General features: G+C 47.5%; 2 protein-coding genes across 6 annotated transcripts in view; both read left to right on the top strand.

Moving 5' to 3' along the window:
• Positions 1 to 40: 40 nt before the first annotated feature.
• On the top strand, positions 41 to 6,193 carry LOC136114518 (zinc phosphodiesterase ELAC protein 1-like). The gene is made up of 5 exons (XM_065859879.2): positions 41 to 2,004; positions 2,119 to 2,180; positions 2,889 to 3,067; positions 4,561 to 5,019; positions 5,461 to 6,193. The coding sequence occupies exons 3-5, from the start codon at positions 2,911 to 2,913 to the stop codon at positions 5,919 to 5,921; spliced, it is 1,077 nt and encodes a 358-aa protein (XP_065715951.1). The 5' UTR covers positions 41 to 2,004; positions 2,119 to 2,180; positions 2,889 to 2,910; the 3' UTR covers positions 5,922 to 6,193.
• LOC136114517 (mothers against decapentaplegic homolog 4) overlaps positions 2,942 to 14,225 on the top strand; it is a 32,965-nt gene continuing 21,681 nt past the window's right edge. For 3 of the 5 annotated variants that reach the window (XM_065859877.2, XM_071801656.1, XM_071801653.1), the window contains exon 1: positions 8,773 to 9,079. The gene's annotated coding sequence lies outside the window, so the exon portion shown is untranslated. Of the gene's footprint in view, positions 3,068 to 8,772; positions 9,080 to 13,805; positions 14,139 to 14,225 lie in introns of those variants that run through there. The other 2 variants (XM_071801655.1, XM_071801654.1) reach the window with 2 other exon arrangements.

Raw genomic sequence — 14,225 nt, 5'->3', positions numbered from 1 at the left:
CTGGTTTATTCCAAAGCGTTTTCCCATCTTTATTGATACAGAAAATTCTCTTAGCGATGCATTTTGTAACGTTACGCAATATAAGTTCAACTTCTATCGTTCTGCATAAAATAAACCACCTAAAGGATGAGTAGATTTTAACTCTTCACCCAACCGTGGTGACTTTTGTCCTCCGAACGGTGTAGAAATCTATATTCCACGTCTCTTCAATGAGGAAACTTCTGGATGCTCTTGAGAGGATCAGAAACCCCCACGGAGGTCAATACCTCGGCCTTTTCCAGGATTAAGCCAAGCTTTGCTTCCTTAAAATCCCAAACAGCGACGTTTCGCGATGTCGCGTTGGTTTTCCAAGCCTAAACCGAAGCGACGCTTCACGCGCAGATCGGCGTCCAACGGGTTTCCTGTGGTAGGTGAGCGTCTTTGTGCTGTTTGTTTTGCAGGAGGGGGGGATATAAACCTTTGGCACGCTCAACTGGGAAGTTAAACGATGTTTAGCTTTTAATTAGCAGCTCTATTTAGTGATTACTCCTTGAGGAGAGCGGGGATCACGATTACCCAGTTGACTCCGGGCCAAGGTGGCTTCTTCCATTTACTCCGGCTCTTGTTGACTTCAAAGGTGGATTTAAGCCCCTCTATCATTCACATAAACGAATCTACACCACTTTTAAATCAACCTGGAAAAATCTATAAGTGCTGGCTGCCGAATTTAAGAAAACCACTTTGATTTTTGGACTTTTTAAGACTGCTATCGCATCTCATAAGAAGCAGAGACTGGTGTTCCATTGAACACCGGAGCGAGGAGAAAATGTAGAGCAAAGATCTAATTGCACCCATCCGACATCTGAATTTGGGTGATATAATTCAGTTCCTATCTAATTTTGTGTGGATTTACCTTGATTTACCTACTCCCAAAATAATCCCGTGCTATCAAAGCCTGCAGATGTGCTCTTGGGTACCTTTGACTTGGACTTCTTCATCCTTTAAGTAGCTCCTTTCTAATAAAATGGAGATAAAGATGCTTAAAAATGTCCAGTTTGTGAAGAAACGTCAAAATAATACGTTTATTTCTATCTTAAAGGTATCTAAAGCATATAAAGAAACATAAATGTGCTTGTGGGAAATCTGTCTGGGGTTGAATTATCTGGGATGGTCATTTAGCTGTAACTAAAATTGTATTTAAACGTTGACTGCGTGTTCTTTGAATTTTTTCTCCTTTATACTGTCGTAACTCTACAGAAATGCTTGTCCTGGTGCTCTATTTTCGTAGTAAAATGCATTCCCTTTGCCTAAGTTACATTTAATTTTGTTTATTCTGTAAAAAATAACGATCTATACAGATCACTGCTGATATTCGCCTTTTTTTCCCCCTTTTTGTCCCTTGCCAAACGCTCAGCAAACAAAACATAGGTTGTAGTTAAAGCTATTCAAATTTTAGCGCTTCAACTGGTTTTCTAGGACATCTGCCTCTTTTACAGCACTTTTAAAAAGCTCCTTTATTAAAAGACTTGAGGATCTACACACGTATTTTAATAGATGAGGGAAAAAAACGGAGTGTGACCGCTTGTGGTATCACCCGGCAGAGCTGGGCCCCGCCCGCCTTTGCGGCCTCCGAGGGGCCGGGCCGGGAGAAGCGGGCGCTCCGAGCGGCGCAGCGCGGGCTCCACCTGCCGCCGCCAGGGGGGAGGTAGGCGGGGCGGGCGGCTACTCGAGGCCGGGGCTTCGGGCCTAGGGGTCGGGTCTATTCCTGCCGCGTTTTCTGCCTGAACCAACCGTTCCCTGGGCTGTGTCCTCTCCTCCCACCCCCCGTTCCACCTCGGGGTGGGGGGTCAGAGTGTTCTGGCTGGTTCCTCACAGACACAAATTCCCGGCGTAAATCCCGAGGGTGGTTGAGCTGCGAAGTTGTTAATCTGCTCTTAAATGAGGAAAAGGAAGCAAAATGTGTATTTCTGCCTTTGCGGGATGTGATAAACACACGTCCTCCCCCCTCGTTATCTCCCAAGTCAGGTAATTACACCTCACACCTCATTTTAATTCAGAGAACTGTTCTCTTTTGTAAAGCTGTGGTGGCTCCTCTAAAATCAACTCAATGTCATAAACAGTAATTCTTTTTCTTCAAAGGTATCTGAAGCTGTTGAGGCACCCGGGGTTTGAAAGGAGGCAGAAATACATCTGAAAACAAGGTAGGAATTAAACCTTAGAAGGCTGAAGCGCATCACATAAGGTGAGAAACATCAAAGTTGTGCTTGGAGAAATTCTCCTAACACAGATTTTCTGCTCCTATAGACCAACCAGGACAATATAGCAGGTACATAAATAACTGGGGGATGGCAGCTCATTGTATAAATCCTTCTTCAACCTTTGGGCTGTGCGAAGGTTTGGTAGCGCTTCGTTTTTAATTTCAACACTAATGAGAAATAAAACATCCATCGCTTTCGAGGACAATAAATTGGGTCCTCCCGCGGTCGCTGATGTTGTTTTGGGGAGCGAATCTTTCCCCTCGGTTCCCAGTAACAGCGGTTAAATGTCGGCAGTTTGGCGCCGCTCGTTCCGAAACGGCTTTTAGAGGAAGATTCGAAGCTTAAATAACGCGAAGAAGGGAGAAATAATGGTGGGTTTAAAGCTCAGAGCATTTCCAGCTGGATAGGGCTGATTCTTTAGGTAATGAGCTATGGTCACGTTTTACTTTGGGCTGCGTGTTTGCAACCTTCCCTTGTTGTAAAACAGCTGCTTGTAAATATCGTGTTGTCTGAAAATCACATCCCACTCCGCTTTAGTTTCTATTTTATAAGGGAATTTGATTCTTACATTAAATTCTGTTCCCGGAAAGCAAAGAAGTTTGTTTCTTTCCCAGCATAAATACGTTCAGGGGCTCGAAATCTCCCTTTCAGGTGGCGCGCCGACGTGTTTAAGATGTCGATGGATATAACGTTCCTCGGCACAGGCTCCGCGTATCCGTCTCCGACAAGAGGAGCGTCGGCCCTGGTGCTTCGCCGGGAAGGGGAGTGTTGGCTCTTCGACTGCGGGGAGGGAACGCAAACCCAATTCATGAGGAGCCACCTCAGAGCAGGTTTGTGCCGGCGGAAGGGTTTGCGACCAGGGGAACGGGGAAGGGATTTTATGGGATTGAAATGAAACGCGTCGCGCTGGGGTTATTTGAATACAGGCTAAACACGCCTGAGCATCTGAAGGTGAGGTTGCCGAACCTGCCGCGCGGAAATCCTCGGTTGCCCTTTGGTGTAGTGTTTGAGTATGAGTTGGGGAATGAGCTGTTAGAGAGCAGCGTAGGGGAAAGGGAGCTGGGGTCTTGGGGAGAGCAGGGTGAGCATGAGCCAGCACTGGGCCCTGGTGGCCAGGAAGGCCAATGGTACCTGGGGTGGGTTAGAAGGGGGTGGTCAGTAGGTCAGAGAGGTTCTCCTGCCCCTCTGCTCTGCCCTGGGGAGACCACACCTGGAATCTTGTGTCCAGTTGTGGCCCCTCAGCTCCAGAAGGACAGGGAACTGCTGGAGAGAGTCCAGCGCAGCCACCAAGATGCTGAAGGGAGTGGAGCATCTCCCGGGTGAGGAAAGGCTGAGGGAGCTGGGGCTCTGGAGCTGGACAAGAGGAGGCTGAGGGGGGACTCATTCATGGGGATCAATATGGAAAGGGGGAGTGTCAGGAGGATGGAGCCAGGCTCTTCTGGGTGACAACCAGTAACAGGACAAGGGGTAATGGGTACAAACTGGAACACAAAAGGTTCCACTTAAATATGAGAAGCAACTTGTTGGGGGTGAGGGTGGCAGAGCCTGGCCCAGGCTGCCCAGGGAGGTTGTGGAGTCTCCTTCTCTGCAGACATTCAAAGCCGCCTGGACCCCTTCCTGTGGAACCTCAGCTGGGTGTTCCTGCTCCATGGGGGGATTGCACTGGATGAGCTTTCCAGGTCCCTTCAACCCCTGACATTCTGTGTGTGTGAGAACCAAACTCTCCTCAATTCATTTCTCCAGCTTTGTGATTTCAAACGTTGGGCCGCACACCAGCTTTAAACCGGCACGGTTTGTATTTATCTGAAGGCAGCTCTAGACGATACCTGTTGCGAGTCTTCAATAGATATTGTGATATTGTTTTTAAGCAGTGTGTATTCGTGGTAACTTCCATTTCGGCAATAAAATAGCAACCAGATTTGCCTTCGATCGCTGTGCTTTTGCAGCGGCCAGAGCAGCCTTTGGACTCTTGAGTTATAAAGATGGAATCATCAACGAGAAACTTCTTAAAGGACTTTGAAATCAAACCTGAATGTCTATTTTCTTTTATTTAGGATCCTTTCATGTGCGAAATTCAAAACTAGATACGAATTCCACCTCATGTTTCTCATTAGAAACGATTTATTTGCTTAAAAGCGACTACAACTTTTGTCTCTGACCTCTTTCCTTGCCCTGTTTCGCCGACATAAACCTTGCGTGTTGATTTCTTCAACACTCATTTTCATTTCCCTCCTTTAGTTCCCGCTTCTTGCCACAAAGCGATAATATCCTAATTATTCTGGCGGTCGTTTATTTTCCTCTCGTTTTCCTTTCTAATCACCAGGCAGAATCACCAAGATTTTCATAACCCACCTTCACGGCGACCACATTTTTGGCCTTCCCGGCCTGCTGTGCACTCTTAGTCTCCAAGTTAACCCCGACCCAAGCAAACCTCCGCTCGATATTTACGGCCCCTTAGGGCTGCGCTGTTTCATCCGGAAGAGTCTGGAGCTCTCCCATTCCCAGCTTCTCTTTCCCTATGTTGTTCATGAGCTGGTACCAACACCAGATCAATGCCCTGCAGAGGAATTTAGAGACTTTTCTTGCTTGGATGAAGTGTCTCAAGGTGCACAAGGGAGGATTCTCCACCTGGATCCAGTAGAAAACTCTTACTTGCTGCTTGAGGATGAGCAACTGGTTGTGAAAGCGTTTCGCCTGTTCCATCGCATCCCTTCCTTTGGCTTTGTGGTGGAAGAGAAGCCCCGGCCTGGTAAACTCAACGTCCAGAAGCTGAAAGACCTCGGTAACTACTTTATTTTACCTCTTTTGAATGTTTTAAAGGCCTAAAAGCGCCAGCGGTGATTGTGCAAATGCAGCTCATTAGCCCTGCTGTATCCATAATGCATTTACATTCAATATTCCCTTTTCTATTAAAGATGTTTTCATATTTCATAGCAACGCAGCGACCTGAATCACAAATACCAATTAATATCATACAGGGAAGAGCAACCACGTGCAGACGTTAAAGTTTAAAAAGCGCAAAGTGGCTTTGAGGAAAATACGCGTCCCGAGTATTGACTTTAATATGAGGAACGTAGCTTTTCTTTAAACACGCTTCCTGCTGATGTTACAAGCTCTTTATTTATGTGAAATATCCATTTATATCGAGGTTGTATTTAGCCCGTCTCTTTTTAAGCGATGATTTTAAACCCGAATCGTAATACTTACGGACTCTATTTCCCAGGAGTTCAACCAGGTCCTCTATATGGGAAGCTGAAGAACGGAACCTCCATCGTTCTGGAGAACGGAGTCACCATTTCTCCTTCGGACGTCTTAGAAAACGCGATTCCCGGAAGGAAAATCTGCATTTTGGGCGATTGTTCGGGGACGGTCGGAGATGCGGCCGCCAAGCTTTGCTATGGAGCCAATGTGCTGGTGCACGAAGCCACGTTGGATGATACCCAAGAGGAAAAGGCTCGAGAACACGGTCACAGCACCCCCAGAATGGCAGCGGCTTGGGCCAAGCGCTGCAAAGCCGAGAAGCTGGTGTTGACTCATTTCAGTCAACGCTACAAACCCGGAGGGGATGGAGACGCGGACGTCGCCGAAATGAAGAGACAGGCAGAGTCGGGGTTGGATGGGCAAGAAGTGACGTTGGCTGAGGACTTGATGACCATAGAAATTCCCATGAAAAAGGGAAAATAGCCGCTTTTGTAAAGCCGGCCAAAAGGACCCACAAACATGTGGAATTTGGAATGAATTCGTGATGGGTTCGGACGCTGAGCAGGCCCCGAATTGGAGCGTTAGGGCGACACAAACCTTCAAAACCCATTATTAAGAATTCAAGATATCCTGCCTGTTCATAACCTTTGAATAACATCTATATCAAATTTACACGCCTAATTTTGCGACTGTGACCTGACTGTTAAACTGGAATTAATAAAGTATTTATTCCCCTGCCAAATCTTTGGCTGTAATTAATGAATAAAGGAGTGTGATTCTTATATATATATGTATAGGGAATGATTGCAAACATCCTAAATACGTTTTATAATCCAGTTGTAGTTGTCTCTTTGTTCTTACAAAGGTCCACTCGTCGAGTCTGGATACTAAAGCGCTTCATCAAACTGGTGAGACTTGAATTAAATTAATGGGAAGACCCGAAAAATTTGGAATATACGCCCGTTTTCTCAATGAGTTTCTCTCTCCATTAAGCGTTTTTTAATTACCAGAGGATAAAATTCCTTTTCATTAACGTGGATCTGCCTGAGAGTCCAATCCCCCCATGGAGCAGGAACACCCAGCTGAGGTTCCACAGGAAGGTGTCCAGGCGGGTTTGAATGGCTGCAGAGAAGGAGACTCCACAGCCTCCCTGGGCAGCCTGGGCCAGGCTCTGACACCCTCACCAGGAACAAGTTTCTTCTCATATTTAAGTGGAACCTTTTGTGTTCCGGTTTGTACCCATTACCCCTTGTCCTACCGTTGGTTGTCACCCAGAAGAGCCTGGCTCCATCCTCCTGACACTCCCCCTTTCCATATTGATCCCCATGAATGAGTCCCCCCTCAGTGTTCTCTTCTCCAGCTCCAGAGCCCCAGCTCCCTCAGCCTTTCCTCACCCGGGAGATGCTCCACTCCCTTCAGCATCTTGGTGCCTGCGCTGGACTCTCTCCAGCAGTTCCCTGTCCTTCTGGAGCTGAGGGGCCACAACTGGACACAAGATTCCAGGTGTGGTCTCCCCAGGGCAGAGCAGAGGGGCAGGAGAACCTCTCTGACCTACTGACCACCCCCTTCTAACCCACCCCAGGTACCATTGGCCTTCCTGGCCACAAGGGCCCAGTGCTGGCTCATGCTCACCCTGCTGGCCCCAGGACCCCCAGCTCCCTTTTCACTGCTCTCCAACAGCTCATTCCCCAACTTACACTGGAACCTGGGGTTGTTCCTGCCCACATTCAAGACTCAATGTCCAAATCATTGATGAATATATTGAATAACAGCAGCCCCAGCACTGCCCCCTGAGGCACTGCACTGGATCCAGGCCTCAACTGGACTCTGCCCCATTGCCCACGACTCTCTGGCTTCTTCCCTTCAGCCAGTTCGCCCTCCACCTCACTACTTTTAAAAATAATTTGCTCATAATTACGCTCATTCCTAAGGAAAAAGGCCATGAATTATTTAGCTGGGCTGGTTTCGTTCTATAAAGCCCATTTCTGGTCCAGGTCTCGCTGCAAGCGGCGGTTTGGCACAAAATCACCACGGCGACTTAATGCATTTTTTATTAAGGATAAAAACGTATCGATCGGGATCTTGAGGTAGAACCAGCCGAGATTTGCTTGAAATACCATTTTGGGGGGGGGGGGAACGCACGCTAAACCGCAACATTTTAAATGGATCCAGCGTTTCGTGTTTGAAATCATCGGCGTTTGTGTTGGGTGAAGCGTCTTCCTTTGAGCTCCGGCTTCAAACACACGGACGTATAATCACGATATAATCACAACGATCCCTAATTTGGATCCTTTCCCATTTAATAAGCCTCGTCGAAGCGAATGAATCGTGTGTTCAAACTCAAAAAAGTCGGATAATTTGCAGCGCGCTCAGCAAATCCCAATGTGAAGAAGCTTCTGTTACATCCACCCAGGAAAAGATGCCCAATTTAGCACTGTTTTACATCGCTTTATTTAAAAGGTGTGGAAGTGGCTATAAATGACTTTATAGCGTGAGCAGGAAGCTTTTGCTATGGTGATATAACGATTTTTTTGTCATTTCCATCATTCTTCGTTGTTCTTATCATCATAGCTGCGTTAGCACCCTGCCAAACACCCCCCGTATTTAGCAAAAATATGTTGCATTTTGCCACGAATGCCGCATTTTGTGCCCCTTTTCCCTTCTCTTTTGTCTTCTAACAGTGGCCAAAATGTAACATTGTAGTTTAACAAATTAATATTCTCATTTTCAGCTGAATTCCTTTGGGGAATTTGCTTTTGCCGGACGAGGAAAAGCGGTTGGATTTGCAGCCCAGTGTTTGCATTAGGGTTGCATTTGTGTCCCTGTGCGTTTGTTGGGGTTGCATTTGCAGGACTTTTGGCTCCTGGGGGTAGCATTTGTGGCATTTTGCCCTTCCAGAGGTTGCATTGGTGACTCCGTGCGCTTTTGGAGGTTTCGTGTCCCTGTGCGTTTGTTGGGGTTGCATTTGCAGGACTTTCCACATCTGGGGTTTGCATTTGCGAGCTTTTCCACTTTCTGGAGGTTGCATTTCTGAGCCTTTGCATTTCTGGGAGTTGCGTTTGTGGGATTTTGCACTTGTAGGGATTGTGTTTGCATTTGGTAGAGCCGCATTTTTGGAGCGCTGCCTTTTCGCGGGCTGTTCCTGCGCCGCCGCCGGACGCCAACCACAAAAATAAACCCTCCTAACGCGCCCGCCCGCTCCACTCTTCCCCAGCCGGCTGCGCAGCAACCGCGGCGTGGCGGGCGCGCATGCGCACTTAAATCGCGGGGGGGGGGGGGTGCGCGGAGCCGCTCCGCCGTGGCGGGCGGGGGGGGTGATACCCGGATGTCGCGCATGCGCGGGGGCGCTCGGACGTGTCGGCCGCGGAGCGCGAGCGGCCGGAGCCACCACAACAACAACAAGCCCGGGAAGGCGGCGGCGGCGGCCGGTGCAGGGCGGCCGGTTCCCCCCTTTCCCAGCGCCTCCCAACGCCGCCCCCGCCGCAGCCCCGGGGAGGGGAGGGCAGGGCAGGGCGGGGGGGCGGAGGCCTGGCCCGCTCCGCCGCACCGGGGCCGGCTGAGGCGAGGGAATCCTCCCCCCCCCCCCCCCCGCCTCGGCACCGCTTCTCACCACAGGCCGCACCCGGAGAGCGGCCGCTCAGGTAACACCCGCTCTCGGTTCCCCAAAAAAACACCCCCCCCCTCAAAAAAACCAACAAACCAACAAACTTTGACTATTATTTATTTAAAATCGGCCTGGCCCCGCTTCAGTTTTCTCCCCTCTCTCCCGCACGCTGGGAAATGGGTTTTGATTTGCCTCAGCCAAACCTGCCATTTTATTCACGCTTAACAGGCGCTGCTTTTCCCAGCACAATTAAAGATTAGTCCATCATTACTATTTTTCCTTCCCTTCCCCGTTTCTCGTTGTTTGGTTTTTATTTTGAGGGGGGTTGTGACTCGTTCCATGCTTGAAACTTCCAGTTTTATACCACGGGAAGCTGGTTAATTTATGGGCTAATCTGCTTGTGGGTTGGACGCGTTATTATTTCGAACCCAAATTGCACGACTGCAAACCCAAGTGTTGTCAAACACACACGGCCGGAGTAGGATGGTGGTGTTTTTTACCACCGCTTCTCAAATTATCTCGGTTAAGGCTGGTGTGCCACTGTCAACAGGCGAGAGCCGTTCCCCGCTGTCATCTTTGAAACTCTAAGACTCTCGTCCTGTTATTACTTTGCTCGGTGATGTTGTCGCAACTTATCAAACTCAACTTGGTTTTGCGCCCTGTAATAGGCAACTTGTCCTTCTGGCCCTCCTGTTATCTTGGCCGGAGTTTCTTCTCTCTTTGCGTTCGCGAACCTCTTGTTGCATAAAGATGTGTGTTTAATATTGCTGGAAAAGCTTTATTTCAAAGAGATGCGGCCTAAAGAGTGTCTCAAACTGATTAGAATGCCTTCTTTTTGACGTCGACGGCTCTTTACATAACGCGTTCGAGCGCAGCCGGCACAATGGGGTTGTGAGTTTTGAGAGGTAGCGACAGATTTAGCGGAGAACAAAGGTGCGGAGAGCGGGTCCTGGTGAGGAGCAGCCGTCGCCGTGCTGGTGTTAAAACCCTCCTGGAATCTTCGGACTCTGTTTTCCTCTGTTGTTCACCTTGTGAAAAACTCCGCTTTTGCTTGCGGTTGGAATTTTCCACGCTCGCTTTGCCCAGGGGTGATTTTTGTGTGTTTTGCAGAGAACGTTATCCCCGTGCAGATTACGATAAAGAACAGATGTTATCTAATACACCTATTGCCGGGGTATCGAAACGTGACGTGCGAGGGGAAAAAAATCGCACCGCTTCTGCCCACGAAAGGTTTGACTCTTCCTTTTATTGCTTGGCCGAGCCGCAATTGTTTCCTCTTTGGGAGGTTTTGACACATTGGCCTTCTTGGAAGAACCTTTCTGCGAGAAGATGGGGCTCGCAGGATCCTCTGAGGAAGAGTTCAGGTTTGCTTGGTGTTTGATGGCAAAGCTTCCACCGCCTTCAGCTTTTTCTCCGACCGTTGGTGGGTTTTAACGCGGTGTGAGGATGAGGAGAGGGGGTGGAACGCCCTTTTGGAGGTGCGTTGTGCAAATAAATCCAGTTTTCGAGGAGTTTAGCGCCGTTTCCATGTAGTGATCGTCCCTCTCTGACCATACGAGAAGCCTGTGTTGAAAAGAGGAGCTTTTTGAGCCGTAAACTTTCCCCGAAATAAAAAGTAGAAGTGCTTTTTGAAAGCTGTTGAAGCCCACAGGTGGAAACCGTGAGGAGTGAAGATGCAGATGAGCAGCGACATCGCTTTCTTCCCCAAAGAAATGGCTGCTCATGCTTTTTTCACCGCGGATTGATGTGAAGGCGAAAGAGTTGCCGCTCGGAGTCGTCTTAAAACTCATCTCTGGTTCTTTTTACACGTGTCTTACATTTTTCTAGCGCCTGCCAGCGAGATGAGCGGAATTGAGAGTGATGATTCAGATACGCGCACAAAAATAGCGTTGTGGGGAATGTTAGATCTTAGTGTACGGATCTGTGATACCTTTGCCGCTCTCCTACTCTTTAATGCTGCTTATTCTTATGTCTACAAACATTTTGGTTCCCGTTCACCCTTTGGGCAAGCAGAGAATCGTGTAATGTGCTGGAAAGTTGTGCACTTTAATTCCTTCTTCATCTCTTCATCAAATCTCCAGCTGCCTTTTGTTTTATTGGTTTATGGGTTCTTTATCATGTTTATCATCAAACTTCTACCGCTGCATTATTAAACAGCAAAACTCCGGAGTAATGTTTTAGTGGTTAAAAGCTATCAAATATATATGTGCTGCTTTAACGGCAGCTTCGTGTTTGTCTCATTTTGGAGGCAGCGACTTACGCAAGAGCCTTTCTCATCCTTTATTCGTGAGAAATGTTCTAGCAAAACGTCGATTTGTCCGCTCTTCTCATTAACCTGTTCGTTAACATCGCGTTACCGCCTGGGCTCACAGTGTTGCAGATCTATGGCTGGGGTGACTGTTACTCCCTGAGCATCGGGAGCAACCTCCAGCAACCCATTCTGATGTTTTCTTAGATATATTTTTCCCCAAATTACCTTTATATTTGACTTGAAAGCTCAAACCACATGAGCTTCTCTTTTCCTTTCCCCCCAAGACCGTCGTAATACTTAATATTTAAGTCATGGCTCATCAAGGGATGTTCTGCCTGCAATTTGCTGACTCGCTTAGACCCTTCTGCATTATTTTACAATGGATAACGGCCAAGTTATCTTAAGATTCATAGCGTAGATAAAAACGTATCGTACCTGCCGAATGCCGTTAGACACGCTTATTTTCCTTACGTTATCGTCTTTAGCATCTCCGTGCGTTTGTAACACCGTACGAGGCCTAAAAGTTCTCAGTTTTATATATTTATGTTCATCATAGAGCATTTTTGCTGCTAAAAATCTGTGATTGTATTATTTAGAACGGAACGGTTCAGTCGGAAGGGATCGACTCATCCATTGGTGATCGTTTGAAATACCTTAAGGTGACACAGGACTGTTTTCTGATCATTTTGTACAAAAATAAAAGGCAAATCTTTCTTCTACGTTGCTGTTTAAAGGCTTCCCGAGCCCCAAATGTGTCACTGTCACTCCGCACGTGTAACATCTTTGTATTTCCTTTGATTTTAACTTCATAAACCGCTTGGATTCCCCTCACAACTGTTTATTTCAAACCTCTTGTGCACGGAGCGGCAAATCCATCTTGGTTATTCCTTCGCTTCGGATGCGTCCGTGTCTCCCGTCTACCCCATGTCAACGTCCCACCAGCATCTCTGGACCTTCAACACCGCATCTGGAACCTCTTTTCTGAGCTGGAACCTCTTTTCTGAGCTCATCTCCATCATCAAAACCACTATTAATACTCACACGTAATTTGTGTGACGTCTCAAGTCGCGTCTCGTTTAAAAAACCATCGAGTTGGCCGTAGTGATTTAACGAATCAAATCCACGCTCAGAAAACTACGTGGAGGGGCTTTTGGCCCATTGCCTGTTTCTTAAAGCAATTATCGGGTGGCATTTGGACCGTCACATTTTTAGACCGAGTTTCTCGGTGAATTCGAGCCCTGCGCAGCTGCGATTGGCTTCACCCCCACTGGAAATGAACAGCGTAGGGTATCATAGCAGCGTCACGCTGGATTAACCGTCTTGCCCGAGCTGTCGGATTCCTCCGATCATATTCCTTTGGGTTAGTCGCTCATTTCCAGCTCCATCCATGGTTTATCCATGGAAGCGTTGATCGTTCCCCACAAAGTTCCCAAATTCGCTTCGCTAAATGACTGCGACGTCTTTTTTGCAGCATCCACCCTCATGTATTGGTCGAGTCAACTCCGTGTGTTTTTTCTAATCTAAAATACATCTTTCCTCTTCCTAAACCTCTTGTTTGTACCTCCAGACCGCGCGTGTGTCTCTACCAACGTCTCTATGTCTCCGCATCCTTTTTACTGAAGGATTTCAAACTCAAACACACCTCAGCAACTCCCAGGCCTCATAAGAGACCTTCCAGACCTTCCACAATCTATTTCTATTGTTCAGGTAATTTCTGGCAGCCGTGAAAACGAAGCATGTGGCACCAGCATCGCGTTTTTGATTTCAGACAGCTGCTCCGTGGTTGGAATTTCATCCGTCACCCTTCGACGAGGGAAGTGGGTCGTACGTGGTGTTTATTCAAGTCTCCATCGATCTCTGAAGGAGAATTTCAGCTCCCGCTTGCTTATCAGTTCTTGGAGATAGTGGTGTGTTCGCTACACGTCGTTAAAGGTGTTTTTAATTACATGGCGATCTTGTCTTTCAGATTTCTCTCCTTTTCAGAGAATCTTATTCTTGTTGTAGCACTTAAACTATCACGGAACACTCGTTGGCTTGTTTTGTAACACCTCTTAATGTTTCTTCATTGCAATCAAGAGGGAATTCTCTACAGCTTTGTTAGAATATTAGTTTAGCTTCTCCTCTTTGTTCTGCTTGCACCACATTATAGCAAAAAGGAGAGAAATACCTTATTCCTTGGTAGGCGAAGCCAAGAGCTTCGCTCTCATCTCTTGCTGCTTGTCTCGCGTTCTTGGTCTCTTTTCTGCCTCTTTCCCCCCCAAAACGCTCTCGTACCCATTGCTGTTTCCATGAAATTCCTACCGAGAGGGATATTTTTGCTCAATATACTTGACTCTACCTATCCCACTGTACATCCAAGCTAAGGAACGAATGTATGGTTTCATACATCAAATAAACATTAAATCACGCAAGCAGGCGGTTGCTTTGCGGAACATCGAGCGCTCCACACCGGGAACCCGTAAAAATACATCACGTTAAGGTTGTGTTTTGCTTTTATTCACATACGTAAAAGCGACATAGTAAGAAGGCGTGAAGGCACCTCTTGAATGTGTGATCAGCGGAGCGATTTTGTGAGCAAATCAATTTGGAGGAGCTTGAAAACTCATCTGCAAACCATCCAGAGAAGAAACGCATCACGACGTCTATTGATACTCACCGGGGTGGTAACTACTGACCCCCTCGCTTTTTTGGGGGATTAAAATTGCGCGATTAAATAGTGGATTTCTCTAGAGGGGACTTGGAAAGCTCCCGAACACGGCCACGCGCTTCGATATTCAAAACCCTAAAAACAAGCGGCCCGGCTTTGGAAAGTGCTGAGCGGTCAGAAGCTCCTATGGAGCGGCGGGTGAGTCGACATTTCGGAAGATCGTCCCGTTTAAATAAGGATTTGTTGGCTCCATCTTCCTCCGCTTAAAATCAGCGAGGAAATCTA

This window comes from Patagioenas fasciata, chromosome W (assembly GCF_037038585.1).
Source record: "Patagioenas fasciata isolate bPatFas1 chromosome W, bPatFas1.hap1, whole genome shotgun sequence".
Lineage (NCBI taxonomy): Eukaryota > Metazoa > Chordata > Aves > Columbiformes > Columbidae > Patagioenas > Patagioenas fasciata.
Note: the sequence above shows the minus strand (reverse complement) of the source record. Positions and strands in the feature narration are given on the sequence as shown.

Excerpts from the sequence above, each read along its gene's own strand:
- LOC136114518 (XM_065859879.2), top strand. The coding sequence starts at position 2,911 with ATGTCGATGGATATAACGTTCCTCGGCACAGGCTCCGCGTATCCGTCT. Across the intron at positions 3,068-4,560 it reads GAGGAGCCACCTCAGAGCAG|GCAGAATCACCAAGATTTTC; the intron begins GTTTGTGCCGGC and ends TCTAATCACCAG. Across the intron at positions 5,020-5,460 it reads CCAGAAGCTGAAAGACCTCG|GAGTTCAACCAGGTCCTCTA; the intron begins GTAACTACTTTA and ends TCTATTTCCCAG.